This window comes from Nicotiana tomentosiformis, chromosome 1 (assembly GCF_000390325.3).
Source record: "Nicotiana tomentosiformis chromosome 1, ASM39032v3, whole genome shotgun sequence".
NCBI classification, from domain to species: Eukaryota; Viridiplantae; Streptophyta; class Magnoliopsida; order Solanales; family Solanaceae; genus Nicotiana; species Nicotiana tomentosiformis.
In genome coordinates this window covers 45,645,264-45,673,060 of record NC_090812.1, presented here as the reverse complement: position 1 = coordinate 45,673,060, position 27,797 = coordinate 45,645,264, and the positions used below count along the sequence as shown (strand labels likewise).

At 37.3% G+C, this 27,797-nt stretch overlaps 5 protein-coding genes across 7 annotated transcripts; 4 read left to right on the top strand and 1 right to left on the bottom strand.

Annotated features, from left to right (window-relative positions):
* Positions 1–145: 145 nt before the first annotated feature.
* Positions 146–10,763, top strand: LOC104099936 (histone-lysine N-methyltransferase ATX4-like). 3 transcript variants are annotated; one of them, XM_009607073.4, is made up of 23 exons: positions 146–1,698; positions 1,918–1,973; positions 2,048–2,246; positions 2,556–2,684; positions 2,873–2,941; positions 3,044–3,112; positions 3,221–3,312; positions 3,448–3,549; positions 4,005–4,140; positions 4,779–4,866; positions 4,954–5,053; positions 5,165–5,289; positions 5,379–5,524; positions 5,745–5,849; positions 6,990–7,054; positions 7,306–7,525; positions 8,420–8,506; positions 8,601–8,657; positions 8,984–9,073; positions 9,177–9,263; positions 9,605–9,679; positions 9,848–9,948; positions 10,381–10,763. In XM_009607073.4, exons 1-23 carry the CDS (start codon positions 850–852, stop codon positions 10,469–10,471), a joined length of 3,138 nt encoding a protein of 1,045 aa, XP_009605368.1. In that variant the 5' UTR covers positions 146–849; the 3' UTR covers positions 10,472–10,763. The 3 variants fall into 3 exon arrangements, with proteins under 3 accessions (XP_009605368.1, XP_009605369.1, XP_009605367.1); XM_009607074.4 differs by having other exon boundaries at positions 2,553–2,684; positions 3,460–3,549; XM_009607072.4 differs by having other exon boundaries at positions 2,553–2,684.
* Positions 10,764–11,454: 691 nt separating this feature from the next.
* LOC104099937 (putative B3 domain-containing protein At3g49610) lies at positions 11,455–11,982 on the bottom strand. Its single transcript, XM_009607075.3, has one exon. It carries the CDS (start codon positions 11,980–11,982, stop codon positions 11,455–11,457), a length of 528 nt encoding a protein of 175 aa, XP_009605370.1.
* A 1,329-nt stretch (positions 11,983–13,311) lies between these two features.
* On the top strand, positions 13,312–17,059 carry LOC104099934 (probable F-box protein At3g61730). The gene is made up of 8 exons (XM_009607070.4): positions 13,312–13,415; positions 14,729–14,928; positions 15,031–15,075; positions 15,201–15,365; positions 15,441–15,488; positions 15,777–15,947; positions 16,233–16,340; positions 16,430–17,059. The coding sequence occupies exons 1-8, from the start codon at positions 13,327–13,329 to the stop codon at positions 16,510–16,512; spliced, it is 909 nt and encodes a 302-aa protein (XP_009605365.1). The 5' UTR covers positions 13,312–13,326; the 3' UTR covers positions 16,513–17,059.
* A 13-nt stretch (positions 17,060–17,072) lies between these two features.
* LOC104099935 (putative RING-H2 finger protein ATL21A) lies at positions 17,073–19,448 on the top strand. Its single transcript, XM_009607071.4, has 2 exons — positions 17,073–17,822; positions 18,874–19,448. The coding sequence occupies exons 1-2, from the start codon at positions 17,132–17,134 to the stop codon at positions 19,326–19,328; spliced, it is 1,146 nt and encodes a 381-aa protein (XP_009605366.1). The 5' UTR covers positions 17,073–17,131; the 3' UTR covers positions 19,329–19,448.
* Positions 19,449–20,486: 1,038 nt separating this feature from the next.
* On the top strand, positions 20,487–23,304 carry LOC104099933 (putative RING-H2 finger protein ATL21A). The gene is made up of 2 exons (XM_009607069.4): positions 20,487–21,545; positions 22,842–23,304. Exons 1-2 carry the CDS (start codon positions 20,852–20,854, stop codon positions 23,276–23,278), a joined length of 1,131 nt encoding a protein of 376 aa, XP_009605364.1. The 5' UTR covers positions 20,487–20,851; the 3' UTR covers positions 23,279–23,304.
* The last annotated feature ends 4,493 nt before the right edge of the window (positions 23,305–27,797 follow it).

Genomic DNA, 27,797 nt, shown 5'->3' with positions numbered 1-27,797 from the left:
TCACAACTGCTCTTTTGGTACTTTTTGGCCATGAACCCCAAAAAACCATAATCTAATAGAAAATAGACACGTGGAAAACCTCATGAGATCCATGCCGTTCAAATTCCTCGATCACGGTTTCATCAAATGCAAAGTCTATTTTACCCCTACAGAAATTTCGACTAACATTTTTCCTTTCGCGCGTCCACGATACCCTCGTCTCCCTCCCAATTTTCCCTTCATGTTTCGAATTTCGCAACAATCTTGGAGCCAAAGCTTCCAATTCTTTGAGGAGAATTTAATATATTCTTTTTAATTTACTGTTTTTAATTTTTTATAGGGAAAAAGAACAAAAATATACCTTAGTTTTGCTACTTCACAGACATATATCCCTTCTGAACATATATATCTCCAATTTCATCGGTACATCTACGAAATTTTGTTTTCCGTAACTCACAAATTTCAGATACATCCGATTCTCATCAATTCAGAAGCTTCAAATTTCGATTTTAACTTGATTTTGTTGAAACATTTCGTTTGTTTTCTTCAATTTCACCGATTATAGAATTCTTCCTATTTTTTGTCCTTACGTGGTCTCGCTCTTTGGGATAAGTAAATTTGGAAAGTTGTCGATGTTGTTTCGATTGTGTTTCTGTAACTGATTGATTCGTTGAAGTGGTGAGTTTTTGGAGCAATTGACGTGAGTCTCGGGTTTTGAATTGGATTTGAGATTCGCAGAATTGGGGATTTGAGTTCGAAGGATTTGTTGTTTCGATTTGAAAATTAGGGTTTTGGTTTTGGGATGGTTGAGGATTTTCCTAACGTACAACTTCGCGTGCGAGGAGTACATCCCCACGTAACCGAATTTTGATGAGGAGAAAGATGTTTGTGAAACGGACGGTGAAAGTGGAAATGCCGAAACTCAAGCGGTGCAAAACCGAGGAGGATGAGAAATTGAAAACTGAAGAGCTGTTCACAGTGCCTATAAAGGAATTAGAAGATTACCGCACTAGTTTGGTGGATTCGTTTTGTAGAGAAGCTTTGAGTTACGCGGGTGAAGTGGAATCAAGCTTCGCTTTAGCTGGAGCTTCGAGAAGCTTGGAAAAAGCTTTTGAGGTTCATAACCATAATAAGCCTCCACTTTTGAAGTCTTCTCGTGGCCGCATTCAAGTGCTTCCTTCAAAGTTCAATGACTCTGTTTTGCCTTCGTGGAAGAAAGAACAAAACCCAGAAGAACAAGAGCTGTTGTGCTTGAGTGAGAAAGATGAAGGAGCAGTTCTGCCTCACAAGAAAAGGTTCAAGTCTGAAGGGTATAATCAACGAATGCAGCATTTACCTAGTTCTGTAATATTTGAGGATAGAGAATTTGGTTATATGCAGAGTAAAGATTGTTCTAGAAGTTCTGTGACGTCAGTATGTGAAGGTGGTGGTTCTTCAGCTCTGATGGAGAGTGGTGGGTGTGAGTCGCGGGCGAGGAGGGGCTTTGCAAGGGAGGATAGTAATTATATGAAGGAGAAGGTTGGAAAGAAGAAGGATTTCTTTGAGCCGGGAGATTTTGTTTTGGGAGACATAGTGTGGGCAAAATGTGGAAAGAATTACCCTGCTTGGCCTGCTGTGGTGATTGACCCGTTATGGCAAGCACCTGAGGCTGTTCTAAGGGCTTGTGTTCCAGGCACACTCTGTGTGATGTTTTATGGCTACTCCAAAAGTGGGCTAAGGGTAATCTCTCTTTCTTGATCATTAGTAATAACAATTTTTATTAGTTTGGTGCGGAGATTATACAATTGGTATATAGGCAGAAGGGTAATCTGTCTTATTTTTTTTGTTGTTGTAAAACTCAGCAATATTAAGTGAGCAGTTATGCCTTGGTATATTGAGTACTTATATACTTAGCTATAGTTATTTGATTAGAGACTTTAAAGCTATTGTTGTTTGTAGGATTATGGGTGGGTCAAAGCTGGAATGATCTTTCCTTTCCAAGAGTATGTGGACAGGTATGTGATGATCCATTTATCAATTAACTTCTGGTACTTCTGGGTACTTGTATTTTCATCATTTCTTTGTCCAGATTTCAGGGGCAGACTAAGTTGTATGGCAGCAGACCAAGTGATTTTCACATGGCAATAGAAGAGGCAATTCTAGCTGAACATGGTTACTCTGATAAACGCCCTGAGATGGAACAGGAGACATCTCCAGCAACTAATGACAGTGGAATTGAAGAGGCCACTGGATCGAATCAGGAGCTGGACTTATGTTTCTCTGACCAGGCAAGTTTTCAAACGTCCTTTATGTTTAAGCGAGGAAATGGATCTGAAATTGAATATTTTCTGACGTAGGCCTTAATCTAGCCTGTTATCAGCTTTATGCTATTCTCTTGAGTTTTATTCTTTAGGTTTATAGTAATCTTCTTACTTTTATTAAAAAAGAACCAAAACTGTCCTTTTACTTTTAGTCAAAAGTGTTCAATTTTTTGTTGCTGGAGCATTTGCGTTTTGAAATATAACCTTCACTGCCATAATGATTTGAAGAATCTCCAGTGGTTCCATTTTGATGACTTCTGATTAATTCTTTAGCAGGATGGATATGATAAGAGGAAAGACACTCGACGATGCGACAGCTGTTATTTGATTTTTCCATTCCGAACCATGAAGAAAGTTAAAGATACAATGTCCAAGGCCCAGTTTTTTTGTGGGCATTGTGTTAAGGTCATCTGCAAAATCTTTTACTATGCATTTCACTGTATTCATATGTATTTCCTTGCTGAAGAGCGAATCCTGAAATTCTGTATTTATGCTATTCAATTGATACTGTTGTATTTTTTTCTATGAGAATCTATATAATGCTATACTTCTTTTCGTTTCCCCACTTTCTGAAGATTTTTATGCTTGTTCAGTTGAGGAAATCAAAGCAATATTGTGGCATATGCAAGAATATTTGGCATCATTCAGATGGTGGGGACTGGGTGAGATTTTTGTGTTTTGATTTTGGTCTTTGGTTCCTTTGAATCTTTGGCTGGCAAACTAGATCAAACTATGGACCTTTTTTCATGTGATATTCTTATTAGGTGTGTTGCGATGGTTGTGATGTTTGGGTGCATGTGGAGTGTGCAGATATTTCCAGCAATGTTTTAAAGGTATGTCCATTTTCATATTCATTTTAAAGTACTGTCTTTCTTCCATTTTCTTTACTTGATTCTAGTTAAGGTTTTGGGAGATTTATCATATATACCAACCTTTTGCAGAATCTACAGAACACTGATTACTTTTGCCCTGAGTGCAAAGCAAATTCTAACAAAAAAGCGTCGGTCTCAGAGCAGCGGGGGGCAAAAGCGAGGTATCTTGTTTAAGTTGCACTTTGCCACTTTGGTTATTGTATCCTATCAAACCAACAAGCTGCATTTTTCTTTGGCTGGTCTTTTCCTTGTTCTAGTGTGCGGACTGTAACATTTTCTTCTTGAAACTGTTTAAGTATTTCAAACAGATTAAAAGAGAGCAATGGAAGTTTGATGCCTGACAAGATTACTGTCGTATGCACTGGCGTCGAAGGGATTTATTATCCTGATCTACACTTGTAAGTTCTTAAAATTCTGGAGAGAGAATGGGGGTAGAAAAGGCTTTGTCATGAAAATTCTTGAATTTGTTCTGGAACCGAACTAATCATGTGGATTGGAAAAAAAAAGGAAAGAAAATCTAACCATCTGGATTGCTCTTTGTGGAGTGCTAAGGTCAACTGTCTGCTGTGTGTTTGACAGCCAATCTTTCTTCTATTTTGAGAGTACTCTTGTGTCAGAAACATAATTCATGAACAGTATTTGGCATTTAATACACCAAAAAGAAATATACTACTACATGAGAAAAAATACTTGCCGTTGGTATCAAATGTGAAAACTTGTTTGAAGATGAGAACACTCTTGTGAATCAACTGGTCTGCTGCAAAATATATAGGACACTTCTAATGCTTGATTACTGCATACCTATCTGCTTTAGATATGAAGTGCTCTAGTGTACTTCCTTCATTTTTTTCAGAGTTCAATGCAAGTGTGGTTCTTGTGGAACAAGGAAGCTAACACTTAGTGAGTGGGAGAGACATACTGGTTGCCGAGCAAAGAAATGGAAGTGCAGCGTGAAAGTGAAGGGCTCAATGATAACACTGGATCAATTGGTTTGTTTCTAATTCATATATCATCTTCTCTGATGTTGTAATTTACTCTATCTATTCCATTGCATTCTGTCACTAATCTTAAAAGGGTTCTCTTGCAACTGTTCCTCAATGGTTTATTTTTTTGTGTCAGCTTCACAAAGATTTTATGTTGTTGGGCAGTAAAAGACTGCAAAAATGGATAACAAAGAAATGACTGATATTTGTTTTTATTTTACAATTAGCTTTATTTATTTATTATATATTTATTTTGATCGGTGCAGTATACCTTACGTAGATCATCCTTCACATTTTTGTTAGGGTTTTAGATGGATCTTTGGTAGTTAATAAACATGCTATCATCGCCTCAACGTTGCTTTTTTGTGGGTATTCATTTCAGTTTTTTTTCCTCGAGATCGTACGTGACATCATTTTGGATATGAACCTTTCATTTCCTTTGCTTTCCCGTGTTTTCTTTTTGACGTGAAGGGGTGATATATGATATTATTTGTTGGTGGGTGGATGGGTGAAGGAATATTCACTTTAAGAGGATCTTGCCTCCTCACTGCCAATAAATAGTAGTGATTCTTCTTCTGTTCGTTAATATCTGGAATAGGTTTGTTTTATTTTCTTTATCTGAGATAGTAGTATTGATGCTGCAGCTTTCAGATCATAATGCTTATAACTTTACCTATCAGAAGTTTACCTATCAGAAGTTAGATCACCAGCAGCTGTTTGCATTTTTAAGAGGTATGCTGTATTGGAGTTTCAGTTGTGAGCGCCTGTTTTTGTGTGTATTTTGTTGAACAAGAACTCATATATGTCCTTTTGTGGCAGAGAAGTATGAACCTGTTCATGCAAAGTGGACTACAGAGAGATGTGCTATTTGTAGATGGGTTGAGGATTGGGACTATAATAAAATAATCATATGCAATAGGTATTCCTGTAAATCAACTGTTTAGAAGAAACAAATATATTGGATGAATATGTTACTTTGATCTTGTTGGCGAGATATCATTTTCTAGTGTAACTAATGCCGAAGATTCAGGTGTCAAATAGCCGTACATCAGGAATGCTATGGAGTTAGCAATCTTCAGGATTTTGCTTCATGGGTCTGCCGAGCATGTGAGACCCCTGAAATTGAAAGAGAATGTTGTCTTTGTCCAGTCAAAGGCAAGTCATATTGTATACCCAGCATTTTTCGTAACATATTTCTCATCAATGGTTTTCAAATCTGGATTTGTTAAATGATGCTTTTGCAGGTGGTGCGCTAAAGCCAACTGATATTGACTCCCTGTGGGTTCACGTCACATGTGCATGGTTTCGGCCAGAAGTTGCTTTCCATAATGCTGATAAAATGGAGCCTGCCGTTGGGCTTCTTAGAATTCCTCCGAACACTTTTTTGAAGGTAATTTGGTTTCTGGATCCAAATATTTAGTGGTATCTTTCCCATCTCAAAAAATATATTTAGTGGTATCTTTGTATTCATTTGTTTGGTCCTTGGACATTCTTGGATTTCTCAATTGAGTCTGCTGCTGATTTGTTTGATGCAATAAGTAATTTTCTTTTTCTGTCAAAATATATAGTTACTGGTGGCTAAAAACCCTTGGTTATAAATAAATCTGCAGGCATGTGTGATCTGCAAACAAGTTCATGGATCATGCACTCAATGCTGCAAATGTGCCACCAATTTTCATGCTATGTGTGCTTTGAGGGCTGGATATCATATGGAAGTAAGCTTTTCCTCGTTGTATATGTTGTTCCACTATGATAATCTCTATGAGAGATGCATTCAGTAGTAGAAGGAAGAGAATGTGATAGTTTAGTGTAAACTTCAAATATCATTCACCAAAACTCAGGCTTGGAATGGTTGTCCTCACTGATGGATCAAATTTCACGCTCACATGTTCACAGTTGCTTGGCCAATATGGGAATGCTAACATCTAGACAGCTTTTTATTTCTTACCTTGTAAGGGGATGAACAAAGTTTTGTGATTGGCAAGGTCTATAATTTAGTTTCTTTTGAAACCTTTTTTTCTTGTGATAACTGTAGTATCCTGTCTTGCTGCGCGCACTTTGACTTGTCCACTGAGTATTTGCCACTTTCCTTACCTCTGCTAGAGTTAAAACCTTGTTTTATTTTTTAGATAACCGTGGTGTCTAGTCCAACTTACGTGCACTTCGACTAATTCCAATGGGTACCTGTTACCTCCCACCACCGACAGGTACCACCAACATGTACCAGGTAATTCTATCCACCAATACTTGGATAGATGTGAAGAAATCACCTAGTGCTTTTTGGTCTCCGTTGTTATTTGAACCTGAGACCTCATGGTTCTCAATTCACTTCATCGACCATTAGGCCACACCCTTGAGTGCCCTTAAAACCTTGGCTCTCAAGGTTGTTAATCCAATTCTTCGATTGTTATGTCACCCCTTGGTGAAAAACGAAGAGAAAAAATCAACAAAATTTCTTATCTTGCTGACTTGCTCATAAAGCTCCCTTCTTTTGCCTAGAATTGCTTAAGTATGCCATTGCTAATGATGCATATATGCTAGGACTTAAGTGCTGAAAGTTGTAGTGCCCAGTTTCTGTCCCTGCTTCCCTTTCCTTTAGTACATAAATGTTATGCTCTGGAACTGCTTTAATTGAATCTTTTGAATGCACTATGTGTTTCTTCTCCCTCCACGTGATTGGTAAGGCACTTGAACTAAGCGTTCTATGACTATATAATGTTTGTCGTGTGTGTAATAATGTTTATATGTAGATAGACATTTACTTATCAACAAGAAAGTCTGTTTGTATATGGCAATTTTTTTTTTTTAATTGGAAGTAATTACTTGCTTTGACAATTCGAAATTTTGAATCTCAGTTGAACTGCTCAGAGAAGAACGGTGTACAGATAACAAGATGGTTATCATATTGCGCGTTTCACAGGTAACATAATATCCTCTTATTCTTTATCTTTTGCTTCTTGCTTTGTTTTATATCTTTTTAGATTAATAACACCTACGGCATATAAACAATTCTCTTTTTCTATTAAATCTCTCTACCTAAACTTTGACATTGAACAGCTCAAGATTGATACCGTTAAGCTTTCCTATTAATTGTTGGGAAGCAATTTCTACATTGTTCATTATTTCCATGGTTTTGATGTTTACCTAATATGTGGTATGCTTTAATTTCAGGGCCCCAGATACAGATAATGTCTTGGTCATGCGGACTCCGTTTGGAGTGTTTTCTACAAAAAGTTTGGTTGAAAGACAAAGCCAAGAACATAGTTTGAGAGGTAGAAGGCTCATCTCATCTAAGGCTCTTGAATTCCCTGAGGCATCTGATGCTGGGACCAGTAGCTTTGAGCCATTCTCTGCTGCAAGGTGTCGTATCTTTCAGAGATCTAGCAATAAGGTATTATGCTCTTTTATATTTTTAGATGTGGTGTGAAAATACATACTTACCTTTTGCACATTATTCTGTTTAGTTCTGCGAATATCCTTTTATGATATTTTTTTTCCACGTGTGTTGGGTTGCGACATCATAAAGCTACCAACCTTTATTCCTTGGTAATAAAAGAAATTACTGAGGAACGATTGCCAAGTTGAGGATAAGATTCCTCTATGAATGATGAGGAGTTCAAATTGGAAGTAACAGAGCAAAACTGCTGTCCTCGCTGCTAACAGAGTGCTGTCTAGTTGTATTAACTGTTCAATAGAGCCACACCCTATCAGGCTCTTACAACACTAGAAAATCCATGTTTGCCACACCAAAATCTTCTGTCATATGCTAGTTGTGAATTTTTTTGCATGCCTTTCTGATGAAACTTGTTAAATTGATGACACACATCAAGAGCGCTGTATCATTTGCTTAATTTATCTTCAAAGACCCAAAACCTGGGTTCAATTTATTTCATTAGAAGCCTAGTACCCAATACTTCTATGCCATTCCATGTAACATGGCTTATAACAAGTCATGCATGTCAAAATTAGAAATCTCTAAGCCTTAGAGGAACCTTATCATAACAAATGAAATGGCTAACAGCAAGTGCATGGCTTGGAGATGCTAGCAAGATGAGCACAGAAATTGCAGGGAAGCGATCCATTAATTTTATTATTTTCCACCCTTTTGTATCTTTTGCATCTAATTTCTCTGGAATTTTTTTAATCCCGATCCATGTCGTAACATTATTTTAAATCCATTCAATTTGAATTGGTATTTTCTCCATCACAATTATTGATTTATTTTTATGAGCAAAATTTCTTGTTTTTCTTTTTCTCGCCTCTAATTTACTTTTATTTCGTCTAGAGGGCTGGACAAGTGGCACTATTCCATCGACTGATGGGGCCAAGGCATCATTCTTTAGAAGCAATAGATTGCTTAAACTCACAAGAAGTATGTAATATGTTTCTTCTTGTGTTTTAGAATCCTTCTTGTGTTGTAACACCATCTAATTGTATAGTTTTTCCTTCTATTTTTATGTTTGCAGTTGGCTGGAGATGTGAAGGCTTTTTCAACACTCAAAGAACGGCTGATCCATCTACAGGCAAACAATCTTCTCTTTATGCCACAAGGACTGATTGCTTATTCTTTGCAATATTATCTCTAGTTAATATGCAATTACTTAAACTAGCAAACTTGTTTTCCTAGTTGCATGATACCTGTTGGCTAAGCCCGTTCATCACCCTAATCTTTTGTACTACACAAAAACATAAGTATTACTTCTTACTGTCATTAATTAATCAACTATAACTGCGGCAAGATATTTATCAGACTAAAGGCAAACAATTGCTGAGAGTAGAGTTTGCAACACATGCTTCTAAACTGCAAATACATTTGAAACCAAACTTACTTTCTATTTGTTTAAATCAGACGACAGAAAGCCGTAGAGTTTGTTTCGGTAAATCTGGAATACATGGATGGGGCCTCTTTGCACGGCGAAGCATTCAAGAAGGAGAAATGGTACTTTTCATGAGTGGAACATTATAAGTAATTTTTTAATTATTCCTATGAAGGTTTTAATCTAGATATTTAAGTGATCCATTGTCTTTGGCTGCTTCTTTAGGTCCTTGAGTATCGTGGGGAACAGGTGAGGCGTAGTGTTGCTGATCTAAGGGAGGCACGATATCGGCTGGAGGGAAAAGATTGTTATGTGAGTTTCATTAATTTATGTGAGGTGATGCGTACATGTGCCTAGGCCATGGTTGTCTTGAACATGTAAAGATGAGCCTAATCTACTACACTAGTTTTAAAATAGGCTTAGATTTTAGCAGGAATCATTGGTTTCATCCTTCATAAGATGCTAAAGTGCTAAAGACAGTCTTATTTTGTCCCCGCTATCCTATTATCTGTACTCCAGTCAAAAGGATAAGGGGAATGAAGATGCATAAACTGTCAAGCCAATAAAACCAACAATCTCTAAGTTAGATCTGTTGCTTATTTGGGTTGTTTGCCTCAGTCATTAATTCTAACACATGTTCTTACTCCATGCAGCTGTTTAAAGTAAGCGAGGAAGTGGTAATTGATGCCACAAATAAAGGGAATATTGGACGTTTAATCAATCATTCGGTTGGCTGTTGTTCATTGTCAAACTGCTGTTTGAGTTTATTATACTCTCTGGGATACTTGGTTTCACATCTCTACCGTAGACATGCCTTTTTGCTGGCATTTTAATTCAGATACAGATTGCATACTTGTTTACTTTTGGTTTAAGCCTTTTTGTGCTATCTCATGTAGTGCATGCCCAATTGCTATGCGAGGATCATGAGTCTGGGTGAAGAGGAGAGCCGGATAGTTCTTATAGCCAAAAGCAATGTCTCAGCTGGTGATGAGTTGACGTATGACAGCTTCTTGTTTTTTCTCTTCATCTGTGGATCATCTGTTCGTTCATTTGGTTTCAAATTGTGCTTTCCAATTTGTAGTGGGCGTTTGGACATAAGAATTGTAAAATTCCAAAAAAAAGTGAAAAAACTTTTCAAGTTAAAATGGTATTTGAAAAGTAGAGTTGTGTTTGGACATGAATATAATTTTGGGTTGTTTTTGAAGTTTTGTGAGTGATCTGAGTGAAAATTTTGAAAAACAGCTTTTTCAAATTTTTCAAATTTTCGAAAAATTCCAAAATGCATCTTCTAAGTGAAAATTGGAAAATTTATGACCAAATGTTGATTTCGGAAAAAAGTGAAAAATTTCTTATGTCCAAACGGGCTCGTAGTCTTGAAGTTTCTCTCTTCTGAAAAATAAACTGTATTGTGCTTAATCTTGTTTAACAGGTATGATTATTTGTTTGATCCTGATGAGCATGATGATCTTAAAGTGCCCTGCCTATGTGGAGCTCCGAATTGCCGGAAGTTTATGAACTAGTGTAGCTGATGTACAGGATTTATTCGTACAGTGACGTGCTGACATGAATACAACAAATCTTTTTTTTTTTTTAACAGCCAAGAGTTTTGTCATTCTTACTCCAATTGAATTAATTTTAAGTTGTAAATAAGATGTATACACCAGCTATTTAGCTGGCATTTTACACTCTTCATATCGTGAAAGCTTCTTTCTTCTCACAAAAGGAAAAAGGAAAAAATTGTTGAATAACTGTTATGCTATTTGATTTATTTGGCAGAAGAGGGCTAATTGCATTGTGAGTTTTGAATCTTCAGCTCTATATTCCGGGAGAAAGTTATTCTATTGTGAGTTTTGAATCTGCAGCTCTATATTTCAGGAGAAAGTTATTCTATTGTGAGTTCTGAATCTTCAGCTCTATATTTCAGGAGAAAGTTATGCTATTTGTCTTATTCAGTTTGACCTATTATTATATTTAATTCTTTCCAGAATATCAGTTTTTTTGTTTATAAAATGGCACTAGCTTTTCCCTCAACTAGTTTAAATGACTATGAAGTTATATTATTTTGTAATATTTTGCAACGCAATGCGAATGTGCTCTACCTTTTTTTTTGTGGGATTTTCCCCCTGTTTGGGTATTTGATATTTGATTGAAATGTTCTCTCTTTCATTCTAGATTACATGTGGAAAGGAAATAAATTGAATCCTTTGTGTATGCATAATAACGATTAAGGGTGAATTTCAGCGTCATCTCATGTACATTTATTCCCTCCAAAGATGATCATAAATAAAAAAAGGGACTTGGAGTCGGCAAGAACTAATAAATAGCTTATGAATAAGTTTTGTTTTTAAAATTAGGGTACTATGATCATACTTGTAAAAACTGTTCATAATTATGAATTAGGCATCAAGAATACTATCTTCTCAAAATAATATTTACTATCTTAAAGATAAAATTACGATGAAAAAGGCAAAAGGCAAAAGGGAAAAAATTCTACATGGAAATCCTAGTTCTTAATGATATTTATAGCAAAACACAACTGCAAATGAATTCGGAAGTGCCAGAGATCAACTGTATCTCCCTTTTGAAGATTGTTAGCTACCACAAGATTGTTCCATCCTTTGTTAAGCACAAATCTCTTCAAGCTCTGCCATCTGGTGAACTTCATCTCATGAAAGTTACCCTCTTGATCCATTACTTTCACCTTAAAACTTTTATCTTTATTATTGCCCTCTAACTTGATTCTCTCCTCTCCACTCAAGTTCTTGAGTAGTTCTTTGTCGAATGTACCCGGAATTAAGAACCTGCTCAATTCTGGGTTGATGTCTGATTCTTCTGCCTTCTTCCTTCCGATGTAAACCAGTCGACTCCCTCCGGCAAGTCGAATAGCCCGATACATATTTGTTGGAGGCAAATTCTCTTGTTCTTGTTCGGGTTCAACGTTGCATGGGAAAATGCGTATTCCAAATAGCTTTATGGTCTTCGGCTCCTCCTCCACTTCAATTTCTTTCCCAAAGAGTTTTATTCTAGTCATGGCTCAATTGATGTTGTTGGAAGTGTAAACTTTGCATGTTATATATAGAAGGGGTTATGCTTTTTCCTATTTGAGCTGGATTCGGAAAAGTTATTTTGTATGTCTACCGTACCGTTAGCAACAATCCCATGCATATAAGAATTAGGAAAGGTATATTAAAAATTCGTAACTAAAGAAAATAGAAGAAATTTTCCAGAAAATAATACTTATTGGATTGAAATTACACAAGTACCTATAAGGTTCCCAAAACATGGGCTTCAGGCCTAGTGAGGCAAGCACCAGAGTAATGGGGGAGAAATTCAAAATTAGCATGATTTGCTTAGCTACTTTTTAAAAACTAATCGTAATTTAGCCAGTTTTTCATGCGGTAATAATATTTGGATAAAAATACCTTAATTTAAAATCCGGAAAATTTTTTTAGCATAATATATTCGATTTCAAACTTTTTACATAGGTAATTTCAGCATAATGTGTTGGAGTTCAAAATATCTTGTATGTGAATTTCATCACAATTCACTGGAGTTTGAACTCTTTCAAGTTACACTCCAGCATAATATGTTGGAATTCGCGTACAAGGTGTCTTTGAAGTTTGCAAGAGTTTTATAATGCAGTATATTATGCTGGATTTTTTTCGTATTTGGTAAGGGTATTTTTGTCTAGATTTTATCTCTGCATAAGATAGTGGTTATTTTTTAACGACTTTACACACGCTAGCTATTTTTCAATTATCAGTCGAAAACTGGCTAGCCCATGCTATTTTGACGAGTAATGAGAACCTAATAGGCAGAGGCATATAAGGGTTATTATCACTTTTAGCCAACGCCAGAAATTATTTACATCTGGTAGCCGAAAAAGTGTATAAAATTTATATAATTTTTGTATATAGCATACAGAATGTATATATATACAAAAAAATATATAAATTTTATATATTTTTTCGGCTATTATTTTTACAGCGGCTATACAGGAGTATTATCACTTTTAGTCCGCGCAAAAAACTATTTACATATGATAGCCGAAAAAGTGTATAAAATTTATATATTTTTGTATATAACATACAGAATGTATATATATACAAAAAATATACAAATTTTATATATTTTTCGGCAATTATTTTTACAGCGGCTATACACCGTCGTTTTTCCTACAATTAAAGAGAAAAGGGCTAGATCCGTGTTCGATGGGCCTGAAGCCCAGAGTACTGATGAAGCTCCAGTGTCCTCCCTCATGCAAAGAAAGCGGCTGTAGTTTGAATTCTAGTGTTGGCGCGCCTATAAATAGCTAATAGGCCTTCAGTTCAAACTAAGCAGAGTCATTTCAAATCTAAGAGATACAGAACCCACCATGGGTAAACGAATGAGAAGAACCAGAACGCTCTGTTGCTGCGTATCTCCTCGAGTTTCACATCTCACTCCTCACGCCATCTTCTCCTGGTTCTCTCTCTCTCTCTCTCTCTCTCTCTCTCTTCAAATTTGTATTGTGTATATCTAGAAAACAGGTAATCCGATTGGAAAAGAATTTTGACGCCGAAGCTTTTGTGATTTTTATATCAGTTTAGTGCACTAAGTTATGTGAATTCAAAAGCGAAACGAATTGAATTTTGTGCTTAAGTTCAGCTGCTCCGCTTATACTGATGCCTGTAATGCGGCAACTGTCAAATTCTTATTGATTGAGATTTTGCAGTTCAATACTCTCTGATCGAAATAATTGAGCGAGAAGTAATTTATCTTTGAATATTAGTTAAAATTTGATAGCCGAAATTTCTCCTGTAGTCGTTCAATTGCTTCTGTGAGAAGGCAATGAGATACTGTATTACTCCAATAGTCTCAATCAATTTGATGCTCTATGATATATGAATTTGAACACGGACCAAATTGAATTTTGAGCTAAAATTCAGCTGCTCTGCTTATTGCGACGTGTGTTATGACGCAACTGTTGAATGCATATTATTGATCGAACAGTTCAATGCTCTCTGATCCACAAATTTGACTTGGAAATCAATTCATTTATTAATATTAGCTACATTTTGATAACTGCTATATTACGCCTGCAATCGAATATATTGTTTCTGTAAGAAGGCGATTCGATCTCTCTGACGCTGCATATTTCTACAGTATGATATACTGCTATTAAAATCAACATCATTAGACTCTTTCTGTTGCGGCGTATTTCTATTTTATGTATCTAGAAGATAAGAAACGATTGAGAATACATTTGAAATTAAGGCTTTCTGATTTCTCAATCAGTTCAATGCTCTAGGTTCCATGGATTCAATAGCTAAACATGTTAAAATTCTGAGCAAAATTCAGTTGCTCTGCATATTGCGATCCATGTTGTGCTGCAACTATCAATGCATTCATCGATTGAGGCTTTGCATTTGAATGCTCTTTGATCCAAATTTTAGCTTCGAAAAGCGCTTCGTTTTAGTTTATGAGTTCAGGAATGAGTTTAGAAGTATTCTGGTTCGTGGATAACCGTAAGGTTTTGAATGTACAAGTTCAAGGGAATTTCTTATGGCTATCCTACTTTTGACGTCAGTTTAGCCTCTGTAATACAGAATCAAATGGTTTGTTATATCGCAGAAGTCAATGCTATGAACTCTAGAATATTAGCTGCTTTGTTTAATTAATATCATCTGCATGATCATGAACACTACTGAGATTATATTTTGTTGTGTATCATATGGTAGTTATCAAGTTACTCTTGAATGTTGAAACCGAGTTTATGCCTATTTGAATTCCATAAGGTACGAAGAGGACCTGTGGACAGAGATAGCTAAGTTCTTGGATGGAAAATCTTTGGTGATGCTTTCGGCAACTAGCAAGTGGTTCCGTCGTATCATTATGGAGGACAACATATGGAAATATGCATGCTTGCGAGACCTCCAGGTTCCTGATCCTGGAAAAGTATCTTTCAAATGGATCAACTTATATGCAACAGCCTTTAGTAAGTAGTTTCTCGGTTTACAGTGAGTTTGACAACTTAATTGAGAAATGACATCAAAAGTGTCTTGTTCTCTACTATAACAAATTAATTTATTCGTTGCAGATGGATGCCACTCTTACAAGTTCCGCCAGCAGGAGAAGCATATTGGTATGACCTCTCCTGCAGTTTTGCTTTTATATGGTGGATTTTGGTATTAACACTAAGCACGGCTGTGCTGACGATTTCTGTCAATGGTTGTTGACCCCTTTAATTTATTTGAACAAAATGATCAGACTGGATGCGCATTGGAGCATTTTCCTTTGACTCGCAAAATGCACTCCTGACAAATAATTTGATCCTTCCCTTGAAAATCCATAAGGGGAAGACAACAGAGAAGATGTTGGAGTCAAATGGGTGCTGTGTGGTCAGAAATATCAAGAGTGGAATCTGGATTTCTGGTAAAATTCGTGATTGTGCAATATAATTTCTTATCATCATGACTTTTAAACCCCTCTGTTCATTGGTTTTTCCAGATTTGCAGCTTGTTCGTTGTCCAGTCTGTGACCTCAACACATGTGATGGTAAGCTGATTGTGTATTCAGTTAATATTTAGAAAGGAAGGACAAGGTTAGTGTCCTTCAAGAGCTTAATCAGTTATGGAGGTTTTCCACTAAATCTGCAGCAAATTGAATGGTCGTCACTCGCCACTTTATATTAGTGCAAATTAAACTATTCCACACTAAGTACTTTTTGGTTTTGCCCAATTCACCTAGGGACTCCACCCCAGGATTAATTCCTTCGATTGTTTGTCCTATCTATCTGAAGTGATACCAAAGCTGCTTAAAGATTTGGATCATGTGTTATCGCAGGAACAATGCAGGTATTAGATGCAAGACATATTGAACTGTTCCTAAGTGAAGGATACCAGGATGGAAGCTGGGACTATGAATTACTGGGTTCCCACGATGTGAAGAAGCAAGCTGATGGAGCATCTGCAGGTATATTTGATATCAAACATCTCAAGGACTGCTCAACTTCTGGTAAGTTCAACAGTTCAAATCAGTGACATAGTTATAAGTTACTGTTAGTTTTTCCAACACCATCAATTTCAAAAATCGAACTTCCAAAATATAGAATCTTCATGCTGGGACCTTCTTGGGTTCTTCATGCATTAGTACAAGAGTTCATCAAATTTTCAGAACATAGATAATTCATAGTCACAAGAAATCATTGCAGACAACTCCTCGTATAAAGAACTTAGACTGAGACTTATTCCTGATATGAAATTTGATTTTATCCTGTGTGATTTATAAATGCATGTTCAGCTGTCCTTAATCTCAAGTCATGGGTAGGAAAGCCCAAGGATTGGCAACCAAAAGCTATGATAGCCCCTTATGCAGTTGCAGTCAACACAAATTTGCAAGAGAATGAAGGTATATTTTCCCTGGTTTCTGCAGCTTTCATGAGTGACAAACTGTCCCTTATCTCTCACTCAGTACTTACTGTTACATTGTGGTGGCAGGTCTTCACATAAAATTCCATACCATGAAGTCCGGGAAGAATGGTGAAATTGTTTCAATGAGAATATGTGAGCAGCTCCTGTGATTTTGTCAAATTCTGCCAAGTCTAATCTTACTGTCTACAAAACCATAGTTCATTTTTCCAGCAAATATCAGCTATAACTCCATAAATACAACAAGCAGCCCACTATCGACAAGTTTCAGATGGGTTGTAAGTTGTAACCCACCAAGTATACCTAGCAAATTAAAAGAATATATATACTATTTGTTAGCAAATGATTCTTGTTTGTAAAAGTATTACTTACTCGCCAAATTAGCACAGGCAAAATTCGTAATCTGCAGCCTGAACTTTTTTTATGGCTTATTCTTTCTTGTCCTCTAACAGAAGCGACCTAATAATAAATAAATGGAATTTTTAAGCTTTAACTTGTTCTGAGTTCCCAAAGGCAGTATTTTAAAGGAAGTTGAACTGTTAACATCATCTTATCTGTTTATACATCGTACAACTTGGATTTTATAACATCTTTGGCGTGTCAACGAACTTGAACTTATGACGTTTGAAACAACGTAATAAGTTAATGGAATTCTCTATGCTTTGCTATTGGCTATTACTGATAGCGGTTTGATTCTTTGATATACATGAGCAAACTGCTATATATTTCTGATGGCAGTTTCTCCCTATCCAAATTGACTTTTTGAAATACATGGGCAATCTGAAGTTTATCATTTTCTCTTGTCTGCTTTGTTCAACTATTTATGCAAGACATGATTACCCGGATTTCATTTGTGGGAACAACCACTTTGACATACGATTCCCTTTTGCATTAGAAGGCCAGAACCTTCAGAACAGTGGCTATCCTGGTTTCACTCTTAGATGTAGCAATCAAGGCAGAGCAATTCTAAGTCTTCCAGGTGCAGGAGATTTTTATGTACGTGATATCAACTACCTCACCCAAGAGATACAACTCTACGATCCATCTAATTGCCTCCCAAAACGGCTGTTGAATTTCAACACTTCTTCTTCTCCTTCTTCACCTTTCAAAGCTGTTTCCCATAGGAAATATACTTTCTTGACTTGTTCAACGAGTTCGGTTTTGTTTCAGTTCAATGTCATTGATTGTTTAAGCAATTCCACCACTTCTACTTTAGCTACTTCTTCAACGAGTCTTGCAAGCCAAATGACAAGTTTGTATAACTGTAGCATAATGAACACTTCGTCTGTTCCTGTTTCTTGGACTTCTCAATACGAATCAGATATTTCAACTGACCTTAATAACGATCTTGTGTTAACGTGGAATGAACCAAACTGCCAAGAGTGTGAAGCAAAACAAGGTGTTTGTGGGTTCAAGAATGCCACTAGCGGAGAAATTCAATGCTTTGATAGTCCTGGGACAGGTAAATATTTTTTCTAGAGTCTCCTTTCGTTTCTTCTTCTGTATTTTCCGTTTGGGTAGCTAGGAGTAGAATCAATCAATAGATTACGCCTCAATCTCAATCTTGTTGGGTTACTATACGAGACCTTGTATCTCTGGATTGGTCATAGTTAAATTACCTCTATATCAGCCATCAACCTAATGTAACTTCTTTCTCTCTCTCTCTGATACCAAATTATTGGTTATCACTCTCTCTCTCTTTTCTAAAAATATCTAGCTTAGGACAAACTATACTAGGCAATCACATAGGAGGAGCTAAAGGATAGGTGAGAGTATTCGAAGAAAACAATCAAGGGGGTTAAAGGACTTTTGATTTTTGATTTAGTAGGATATTCTAAGGGAACAGAAAAGGATAGCTTTAGGTGAGCTTTTGGAGTAGAGTCGGTTTATAAGGCAAGTGTTGAATAATGCGGAAATAAACTATAGTACTAATCATGATGTTATATGAATCTTGTATTGACTATCTCGCCCATTTATGTATTCACCACCAACGTTAATAAGTGCATTTGGCAAATTTGAAAGGCCAAGCTGCCCCCGTTTTATTTTAATATAGTAGTCAGATGTCAATCCTTATGGAAAAGCTGACTTCTATTTAAGTGGCTAAAGTTATTCCCCAACTTGCCAATCGTGATTGATTGAGATCGTGCAGAAGATGAAAATGTATCATGTATGTCATTTTATCACTTCCGTATAGATCGCAACAACTCAATAAACTGATAGTTAATGAATTGATTTGGATTGTACCACTGGCTTGTGAAAGAAAATAATGATTTAACTTGACATATAAAATATAGAGTATTATTTTTGGATAACATTTTACATCCAATATGAAATATTATATGACTCAACACCTTGCAATATATGTAATCCAATTTTGAGTTTTATACTTACGGGTGCAATGACAAGCTCACTAAAAGTTGGTTCTGATAATTTGAGTATCAAATTCGAACAAAAAAATAAAATAAAATAAAATATGCCAACAGTTTTGCCTAAAGTTACCATTTCATTTGCAGGCAGCAACCGGGGTCTAGAAATTTTCAAATTTATTGCATTAACCTTACTTATTCCAGCTATCACATGTGCAATGGGTGTATCATGTTACATCTGCTTGGATTATAGCCGATACAGCCGCGCCATGGCTGCAGTTCGGAACACCGCTGCTGCAATCCAGAACGCCACCAACAGAACAACCGTAGCACCACAACCGGCAGCGACTGCCGGCCTGGACGATTCGACAATCGAGTCCTACACAAAAGTAGTCCTTGGAGAGAGCAGGAGAGTTCCGGGGCCAAATCATATGACTTGCCCAATATGCTTGGCAGAGTACAATCCTAAAGAGATAGTAAAGAGCATACCTGAGTGTGAACATTGCTTTCATACTGAATGCATTGATGAGTGGTTAAAGATTAATGGTACTTGTCCTGTTTGCAGAAACAATCCTTCTCCTGCTCATGTTAATTCTTCATAACACATGTAGTTTGTTTACATTTGGCATTTCGAAATCAATGTTGTAAGTCCCCACTCAAAGTTGTACATATGCTTACAGAACGTTTCTTTACTTCTGAAGAAGTTTAGCTAGTTCTCCTCAGATCCTTACACACATACATATACACACAATTAAGTTTTCAATTAATCCCAAATTACACACCTTTCAAATCACCCTTTCCTTTCTTTCCCTACTCTGCTCTTTTGAACTAGTTATTATATTTAGGATTGCAGGTGAGCCTGGTGTATAAAACATCCCGTGTTCACGCACGGTCTGGGGAAGGGCGACACCCAAGGATGTGATGTTGACAGCCTATACCTAATGCAAACATTAGTGGCTGCTTCCACCACTCGATCCCCTGCAATATTTAGGATGACAGGTCTTCACATAAAATTCCCTGCCATGAAGTCCGAGAAGAATGGTGAAATTGTGTCAATCAGAACATATTGGGCAGCTCTTATAATTTTACTAGATAATGGCAAGTTTAATCTTTCTCTCTACGAAGTCAGAGTTTATTATTCCACAAATAATGACACCAAAAGTTTTTTTATAATATATATTATATATTCTTAAATATTATACTCAATTATATCATTATTCCAACATTATATATGCTAGAAAACTATTTGTTTTATTTTATAAATAAAATTTATTTGTTCTATAGGTAAGTCCATAATGTAGATTAAAAAGAGAAAAAATTCATAATATTAAAAAAGTAAAAAAAAAGAAAAAGAAGACATAAGTTGATAATTTGGAGGGTAAAATAGGTATTTGACAATTAAAAATTTGAGAAATCTGGTTGAGTGACCTTCTGAGTGCTATATGCATAGTTAAGTGACTTTTCTGTTACAAACGAAAGAAAGATGACTTTACTAGATAATTTCGGATAGTTGAGTGACCATTTAAGTAATGGACTCCAAGTTATACCTAGCAAATTCAAACAAATGTAATATAATACTGTTGCCAAGCCATTCTCGTTTTGTGTATATTATTAATACCATTCACATTAGTCACAGCCAAAATTCATATTCTATAGTCTGATCTCCTTATGGTTTGTGCTTTCTTGTACTCCCATTGAAGCAACTTAAAGATAAACTAATGGAACTTTAAAGCATTTACTTGCTATGAGTTAACAAATACGTGCTTCAAGGAAATGGAGCAGTTAAAATCTTTTCTATTTGCTAATAATCATTCAATCAATCTATTATTATGAATTATTTGTATCTGTTCTGCTTATTCAGGCTTATACGTGTCCCTAAGAATTTGTATTCACCTTTTCTTTTTAACTCTAGCGTTAGTCTACAGTGTCACATCCTCTGTCACTCTATTGTATAAGTTGGATTTTATATTTGCTGTTGAACAGGGTCATAACATCTTTGGCATGAACAGCAACTCAAACTTTTGACTTTTGGAACAACTAATAAATTAATGGAATTGTCTATGCCTTTGCAATTTCTAATATAAGCCGCCTGTCGTATCCGTAGCGAGATTGATTCTTGAAACATATGGGCAATTTGCAAGTTTTCTTTGTTTGTTTTCTGCTCTTTTCATCTGTCTATGCAATTGCAAGATATGATTGCCAAGATTCCATGTGTGGAATCAACCACTTTGATATACGATTTCCTTTTGGATTACAAGGGACAATAAATCTTCAGCACTGTAGCTATCCTGGTTTCAATCTTACATGCAACAGTCAAGGCAGAGCAATTGTAAATGTAGCAGGTGCAGGAAATTTCTATGTACGTGATATTGACTACGTTGCACAAGAAATCCAACTCTATGATCCATCTAATTGCCTTCCAAAACGGCTTGTTGATTTTCAATCTTCTTCTTCTTCTCCTTTCAAGGCGGTTTTTTATAGGAACTATACTTTCTTGGCTTGTTCTACAGATTTGATCAAGTCTCAGTTCAATGTTATTGGTTGTCTAAGTAATTCTACCACCTCCACTTTAGCTACTTCTTCAAGGAGTTTTGCAAAAGAAATGACAAGTTTATATAACTGCAGTGTAAATAGCACTTTGTCTCTTCCTGTTTCATGGACTTCTGAATATGAGTCAGTTTTTTCAACTGATCTTAATCTCGATCTTGTGTTAACATGGAATGAACCCAACTGCCAAGATTGTGAAGCACAACAAGATCTTTGTGGGTTTAAAAATGCAACTACTGGAGAAATTCAATGCTTTGATGCTCCTGGAACAGGTAAATAACTTTTCCATTTTTCAGTCTCCTCCCATTTCTCCTTCAATATTTTCAGCCAAAATTTGCTGAGAGTATCAATCAACTATGCCCGAATCTTAATAATTGGTTGAAGTTGGTTATAAAAATTAAGTTTGTTGTTCTTGAATAGCTCAGGCTGTTGGGCTAAATTTAAAAAAAAAAACTACTCTTAACTATATATTGTTCACTTTATGCCAAGTCCGCGTGCAGCAGCATGCCACACCGTGTTCCCTAAAAGGTGGCTATTAAAAAAATGAAAAATTAACCTAAAAGCCGTCCATCTAACCGCTGAAACTAAAAATAATATGTATAATACATGTATAATATATGTATAACCGTATATAATTAATGTATAATATATATGTTATATGTTAGGAAAGTAAACCATGAAACCGGCTGTCTATTTATGTAAATCTCCCTAAAAACATGCACACACCTTATATGCAACTTCTTTTTCTTGACGACTTCTAATATGAAACTTTATTTGCACATCCAATAAAAGGCGGAGTACTGGTCGATGGTTAACCTATTGTTCATGACGCTACTTAAATATAGATAGGACACTGAGCAATCCTTCGTAATCATTATTCTGTTGTAGTATTAAGAAGACTCATTATAGTTAGACTGATCCTCAATTTACCGTAATACTCTTTCTTCAGTTAAACTTCGAAGTGATTATAATTTACAAATAACCAGGGTTAGCTAAGAGTATTTAATGGATAAAAACAAATGCGGCTAAGCACATTTTGACCTTGATTGGGTCAAGTGGCCCTCTTTAATTAAAACCTTTAACATATATAGTACTCAAATGTCAAACTAATGGAGGAATAAGACTAATATTTAAGCGTTTATGTATTATTATTTCACCAACTTTACTATCGGCTGAGATCGTGCAGAAAATGATGTATGCCATTCTAAACCTTGCAGGTTTTAATTTTAACAACTTGATAGTTGATAAATTCAGAATTATTGAAATTGATTTGGATTAATATTACTTTAGCTGAGAGAATCTGATCTAAATTTTAAGCTTTTGGGTACAATTATCGCTGCACACATTAGTTCTTTATGAAAATGGGTTCAAACTTAATACTCCATAATTATGTATTGTTCAAAAATTCAAGTATATGTATAACTTGAGTTAAAGATAGCGAGTGTGTCACATTCATTGCGTTCAAAATACATCAGGTATTGTTAGCAATATTAACTAAGATTAGTAAGTAAAAAAGTCTATTTTATTTTATTTTTTTGGCCTTAACATTATCATAATTTTACTTGCAGGCCATACACGAGGCATACAAATTTTCCGAATTATTGCACTATCTTTAGTGATACCAGCCATCACATGTTCACTTGGTGTGACATGTTACATCTGCTTTGAGCAAAGCCGATACAGCCGCCGAGCGGCGGCTGCAGTCCAGAACACTGCGGCCGGTACAGCAGCCGTAGCACCACAACCGGAAACAACCACCGGCCTCGACGATTCGACGATCGAATCCTACACAAAAGTTGTGCTAGGAGAAAGTCGGAGAGTTCCAGGGCCAAATCATGGAACTTGTCCAATATGTTTGGCAGAGTACCATCCAAAAGAGACAGTGAGATGCATACCTGAGTGTGAACATTGCTTTCATGCTGAATGCATTGATGAATGGTTAAAGATCAATGGTACTTGTCCTGTTTGTAGAAATACTCCTCCTCCTGCTCATGTTAATTCTTAATATATAACACGTTCTAATTTCCCACATCTCGAGTCTTGTCTTTATATTTATATGCATTTTTCTCTTCAAACCTTTTTCTCTTTGTTTGTTTTACACGTTCCATCCTAAAATTAAAATTGTATATCTCAATTCAAACATGTACATATGCTCACTGAATGTAAAACTTTTTTTTGTTTTTTTTGTTTTGTTTGTGTGTGTGTGTTTTTCTTCTCATTCATAAGGAAAATATTTCTCTGCTTCGAGGATTAGACTTAGCCAAATTTCGTTAAATCCTTGTATTATTTTTTATATTTGTTTCGTTACAGTTTACTAGCGCATTTATCTTTCGAGAGAGCTGCCTTGTAGTTTCAAGTAGTAGATACAGATACATTTGTTTACCCGGAAAATGGTACAGTTGAATTTGTACGTGGTTTCTAGACAAGTGAATCAATTTGATCCCATAAGATAATGAATCAGTCAATTTGGATGCAAGATACTTAGCTCAAATGTAGATAAAACGATAGATATGGAGAGCCCGGGGACAGAGTTTCCCGGCACGATGATGATAAGAACAACAAGCTAGAAAAATAGTATCAAGACGCTGTATTAGAAGAATTCTTTGATGTCTGGAAAATTGTCCTACAACGAATGTTGAGCCTATTATTTATAGCTCAGTGGGTGTAATGGTTGGGCCCATCACTAATGGCAATTATTGAAGTGCGGTAATGAAAACCTAACGATAAACATAAATGACTAAATTTCTGTAATGAGCCATTACTCTTTAATGCTGTGGAATATTCTTTATTAAATGCTACCGGACGCATCATGCTTAATGCCTTTATAGACTTTCCTTTCTCGATGACACACGAGGTAGATGTGCCCGATTTTCTGTCCTTCCGGCTTCGATTCCACGTGCCCCCTTCTTTGGTGGCCACATATCGTAATATATTTTACCCAATATAGGTAGTCCCCCTACTTTTCGGTGACATAACTTCGTGTTACCGGGAAGTTGGTGAGAATCTTCTTTTGGCGAAAATTACTAAAATTCTTTTTGAAGGTTACTGACGGTTGATTAGACGCCTGTCCCTCCATATTTAATGCCTTGAACACGCGTCCTCCTATGATTTAGCACGCCTTTTGCCGGTTATCGAGGTAATTGGGGCCAAGTATTTTAGCCGCCCAAAATTCTACCTATACGTATCAACTCTTTTTTCCTTTGGGTCTCACCAGTCGATTGAGCTTTTAAACTGCATTCCTGTTCTTCATCTCTTCTCTAATTTTCTCTCGACACAGAACTTTTTCTTTCTCTTCTCCAATGGCTTCTTCATCTAAACGCGTTGGTTCTTCGAAGAGCAAGATTAAGAACGAGGATTCCGTTCCTCCAATAGTAAGTTCCATAATCCTTATAAGGCTTAGTACTTTGAAGGATTTGGAGGAGAAATTTCCTACTGATAGCCCCCGTACTTGGACGGTTAGCAGGTACTCATCTTCCATTCGTCCTTCCAGTATCCCTACTGTGAAGGAAGACTGCTACTGCCAAGATTTGGACATTATCGCTCCTGATCTATTGGAGCGGGTGACCCTTCCCTGAGAGGGTTTCACATATTTTTATACGTACCCTTTTACTTTGGGTGCATTTTCTTTGAACGGAGAACTTGATACTGTGATAGCGAAATTTTGTCTCTATTATCAGGTGTGTTTGGCGCAAATAAGTCCTTCTGTGTGGAGGACGGTCGCCTGTCTTCGGCGCCTGTGTCTGGAAACCAAAGAAGAGCTATCATTAGCTCATATGATGAATTTGTATTCCCCCAAAGTCTTCCGCGGGGGAATGATAAATCTCTGCAAGCGTGGTCACCATACTTTGATATCAAGCATGGATGATGACAACGACCGAGGATGGATGGAGCAGTTCGTTGCAATTGCCTCTGGTAACATTATTCCGACAACAACTTCATCCTTTCCGGTTGCTTAGAACCGCTCTCGTAAGTTTCATTCAATATCTTCCTCCTAAATACTTTTCCACGCCTGTATTGATCATTTAACTCCTGTATGTTATAGCGACCCGATGGGTCCCATCGATAGTAGAAGGCTTGGACCGGTGGGTTCAAATGATCTTGGACGTTACCACGCCCGAAATCCGCTTGTGGAAAGAACTGTCCATCAAATACGGGTAGAAGGACAAAAATCATGGTAACTATAATTTGCTTTGCTTTAGTTTTTGTATATGCAGAATTTGGCTGAATCTCCTGATTTGTTTATCAAATTAGGTCTACCCCCGAGCTCAGTCGAGATCCCTGAAGAGGATGTTTTGGCCGACCCTGCTGATGCGGCGAGGCTGCTCCAGGAGGCGCTTGCTCGAACGGGTGCCTCCGGGTCTACTCCGGGCACAAATATTTCTTCATGGAGTCCCCGGCCAGAGAACAAGAAACCAAAAAGAAGGCGTTCCTCTGCGACCGGGGAGAAGAGTAAGAGGGCAAAGGTTGATGCCCCCGAATCATCCCAGGTAGCGACGTTGGCCGGTCCTCCCTCCAGGCCGGTCATAGATACCGTAGTGATTGATGATGAAGAAGCTAGTGATGAGGGAGCTTCTATTTATAGAAGACAATGATCCTTATCCTCTCAACAAGATGCTCAACCTGTTGATGCAGTCACACCCGCCGAGGACGATATCTCAGCACTTTGGGGAGAGTTTGATTTGGTGAAAAATGCCAACTCTCGTTCTCGGGCCCTAATTGCCATGCCCGGTACTACGAGGCAGAGTACCGGGTCCTTTCCGTCCTTGGTTGGTGAGCACCCAACGACCAGTGCTGCCTTCGATGCAGATGTTTCCCGTTTTTCTCCCTTACCAACTTTATCACCCACTTCTGCACCTTCAGCTGCTGCTATATCATTTCCATCTTCATCCACGCTTTCCCCAACAATATCACCTCCATTGGCCGCACCTGACCGTGCTGAAGGCGTTCCTCTCCCACAGTCCCCCGTTCATGGGAATTTGGGACAAAATTATGCTGCCCCTTCCGAAGATCCTCAGAGGAGAAGGAATGTTACCCTTTCGGTCTCTGCCGGGTGCAACCTTCTTTCCCGGCCGGTGGAGCTTGCAAATTATCTGAAGCCATTGGCTTCGGAGAAGGATTGGGAAAAGATTCAGACACTCTCGGGAGAGTGTTTGTTGAACAATGCCATGTATAATGCCGCAGCGGTATGTTTCTTTCTTTTTCTGCTATTTTTCAGCTTTTGAATGAGTGCATTTTAAGCTTTACTTCTTCTTATCTCGCAGGCCAATTTTCTTGCTTCTGAGGGTCTACAAAGGTTAATCCGAGAAAAGGAGTAACTCTCTTCTGAACGGGATCAACTTTTGGCGGAATGGGACCAAACTGTTCTCCGTCTTTCAGAACTGGAAACCAGGGCCACTAAGGCCAATGTTTTGGAAGCCCGTTTGCAGCAAAATGAGCAGGAAGTGGTGACCCTTAGCCAAGAAGTTGGGCCACTGAGGGCCGGTTTCGATGAAGTCAAGGCTAAATGGGCTGAGGTCCACAATGCCATTCTTACTGCCAACAATCGTGAGGCTGCTGCTACTGAAAGGATAACTATTCTAGAAGTAACCTTGAATTCTAAGGCCAAAGAGCTTGCTGCCTCGGGGGCGAGGCATGCCCAGTTGGAGGAGAAGTATAAGAAAACTATCGAGCACAACAAGCTCTATAGTTCAACTGTCCATGATCTCGATGTCAGCCTCCGATATGCTAGGTCCGCCTAGGATAATCTTTCTGCCAAGATCACTCAACTCAAAGAAGAACTCAGGTGCCGAGAGGCTTCCCTCATTGTTGAAAAAACCTACGCCATGTACAACATGATGAGACAGACCTTGGAAGGAGCCAAAGCTGGTGTTTTTGATATTGATGCCAAAATTCTAAGGCACGCGAGCTTGAGTTAGCTACAAATAAAGGACTCCCAGCGCGGTCTGATGCTCCAGGTTCTTCTGATTCTGGTTTTGAGATTTCAGATACTGAAGAGGAATCGGAAGGCGATGATGCTGAAGATCACGATGGAGAAGATGTTTAGCCATCGGTTGAACTGGCTACTGCTCCCGGGGATATGGATACTTCTCTTCCTCCCGATTCCAGTGATGCTGTAGCTTAGCTTTTTCTTTCCTTGTTTTATATTTCTTTTGGCACATTCTTGTAAATGAAGACATATTTTTGCTCAAATGTTTGATCGAGTCTTTCTTTTGCTTGAATGTCTATGCATATTTTCCTGTATGTGGTTTCAGATGCATTTTCTTCGATGCACTTCTGTCTCCAAGAATTATACCTTTTGCATGAGGGTTTCAATAAGTATTTTGCGCAAGTTTGGTTTCTGCGTCTTTTTCATATGTGGCTTCAGGTGTATTTTTCCCTGATAGTATTTTTGGTTCAGAGGATATATTCTTTTGGAACTAACCCTTTAATATGAGGGTTTTTATAAGAGAGAGCCCTCTTATGTTTACGATGCTCTTGAAGAGGACGTCTCCTATTCATTACGGCACTAACATTTGAAGTACTTG

Excerpts from the sequence above, each read along its gene's own strand:
- LOC104099936 (XM_009607072.4), top strand. The coding sequence starts at position 850 with ATGAGGAGAAAGATGTTTGTGAAACGGACGGTGAAAGTGGAAATGCCG. Across the intron at positions 7,526-8,419 it reads TTCAGAGATCTAGCAATAAG|AGGGCTGGACAAGTGGCACT; the intron begins GTATTATGCTCT and ends TATTTCGTCTAG. Across the intron at positions 8,507-8,600 it reads ATTGCTTAAACTCACAAGAA|TTGGCTGGAGATGTGAAGGC; the intron begins GTATGTAATATG and ends TTATGTTTGCAG.
- LOC104099934 (XM_009607070.4), top strand. The coding sequence starts at position 13,327 with ATGGGTAAACGAATGAGAAGAACCAGAACGCTCTGTTGCTGCGTATCT. Across the intron at positions 15,366-15,440 it reads GAGTGGAATCTGGATTTCTG|ATTTGCAGCTTGTTCGTTGT; the intron begins GTAAAATTCGTG and ends TGGTTTTTCCAG. Across the intron at positions 16,341-16,429 it reads AAATTTGCAAGAGAATGAAG|GTCTTCACATAAAATTCCAT; the intron begins GTATATTTTCCC and ends TTGTGGTGGCAG.
- LOC104099937 (XM_009607075.3), bottom strand. The coding sequence starts at position 11,982 with ATGACTAGAATAAAACTCTTTGGGAAAGAAATTGAAGTGGAGGAGGAG.
- LOC104099933 (XM_009607069.4), top strand. The coding sequence starts at position 20,852 with ATGGGCAATTTGCAAGTTTTCTTTGTTTGTTTTCTGCTCTTTTCATCT. Across the intron at positions 21,546-22,841 it reads CTTTGATGCTCCTGGAACAG|GCCATACACGAGGCATACAA; the intron begins GTAAATAACTTT and ends TTTTACTTGCAG.
- LOC104099935 (XM_009607071.4), top strand. The coding sequence starts at position 17,132 with ATGGGCAATCTGAAGTTTATCATTTTCTCTTGTCTGCTTTGTTCAACT. Across the intron at positions 17,823-18,873 it reads CTTTGATAGTCCTGGGACAG|GCAGCAACCGGGGTCTAGAA; the intron begins GTAAATATTTTT and ends TTTCATTTGCAG.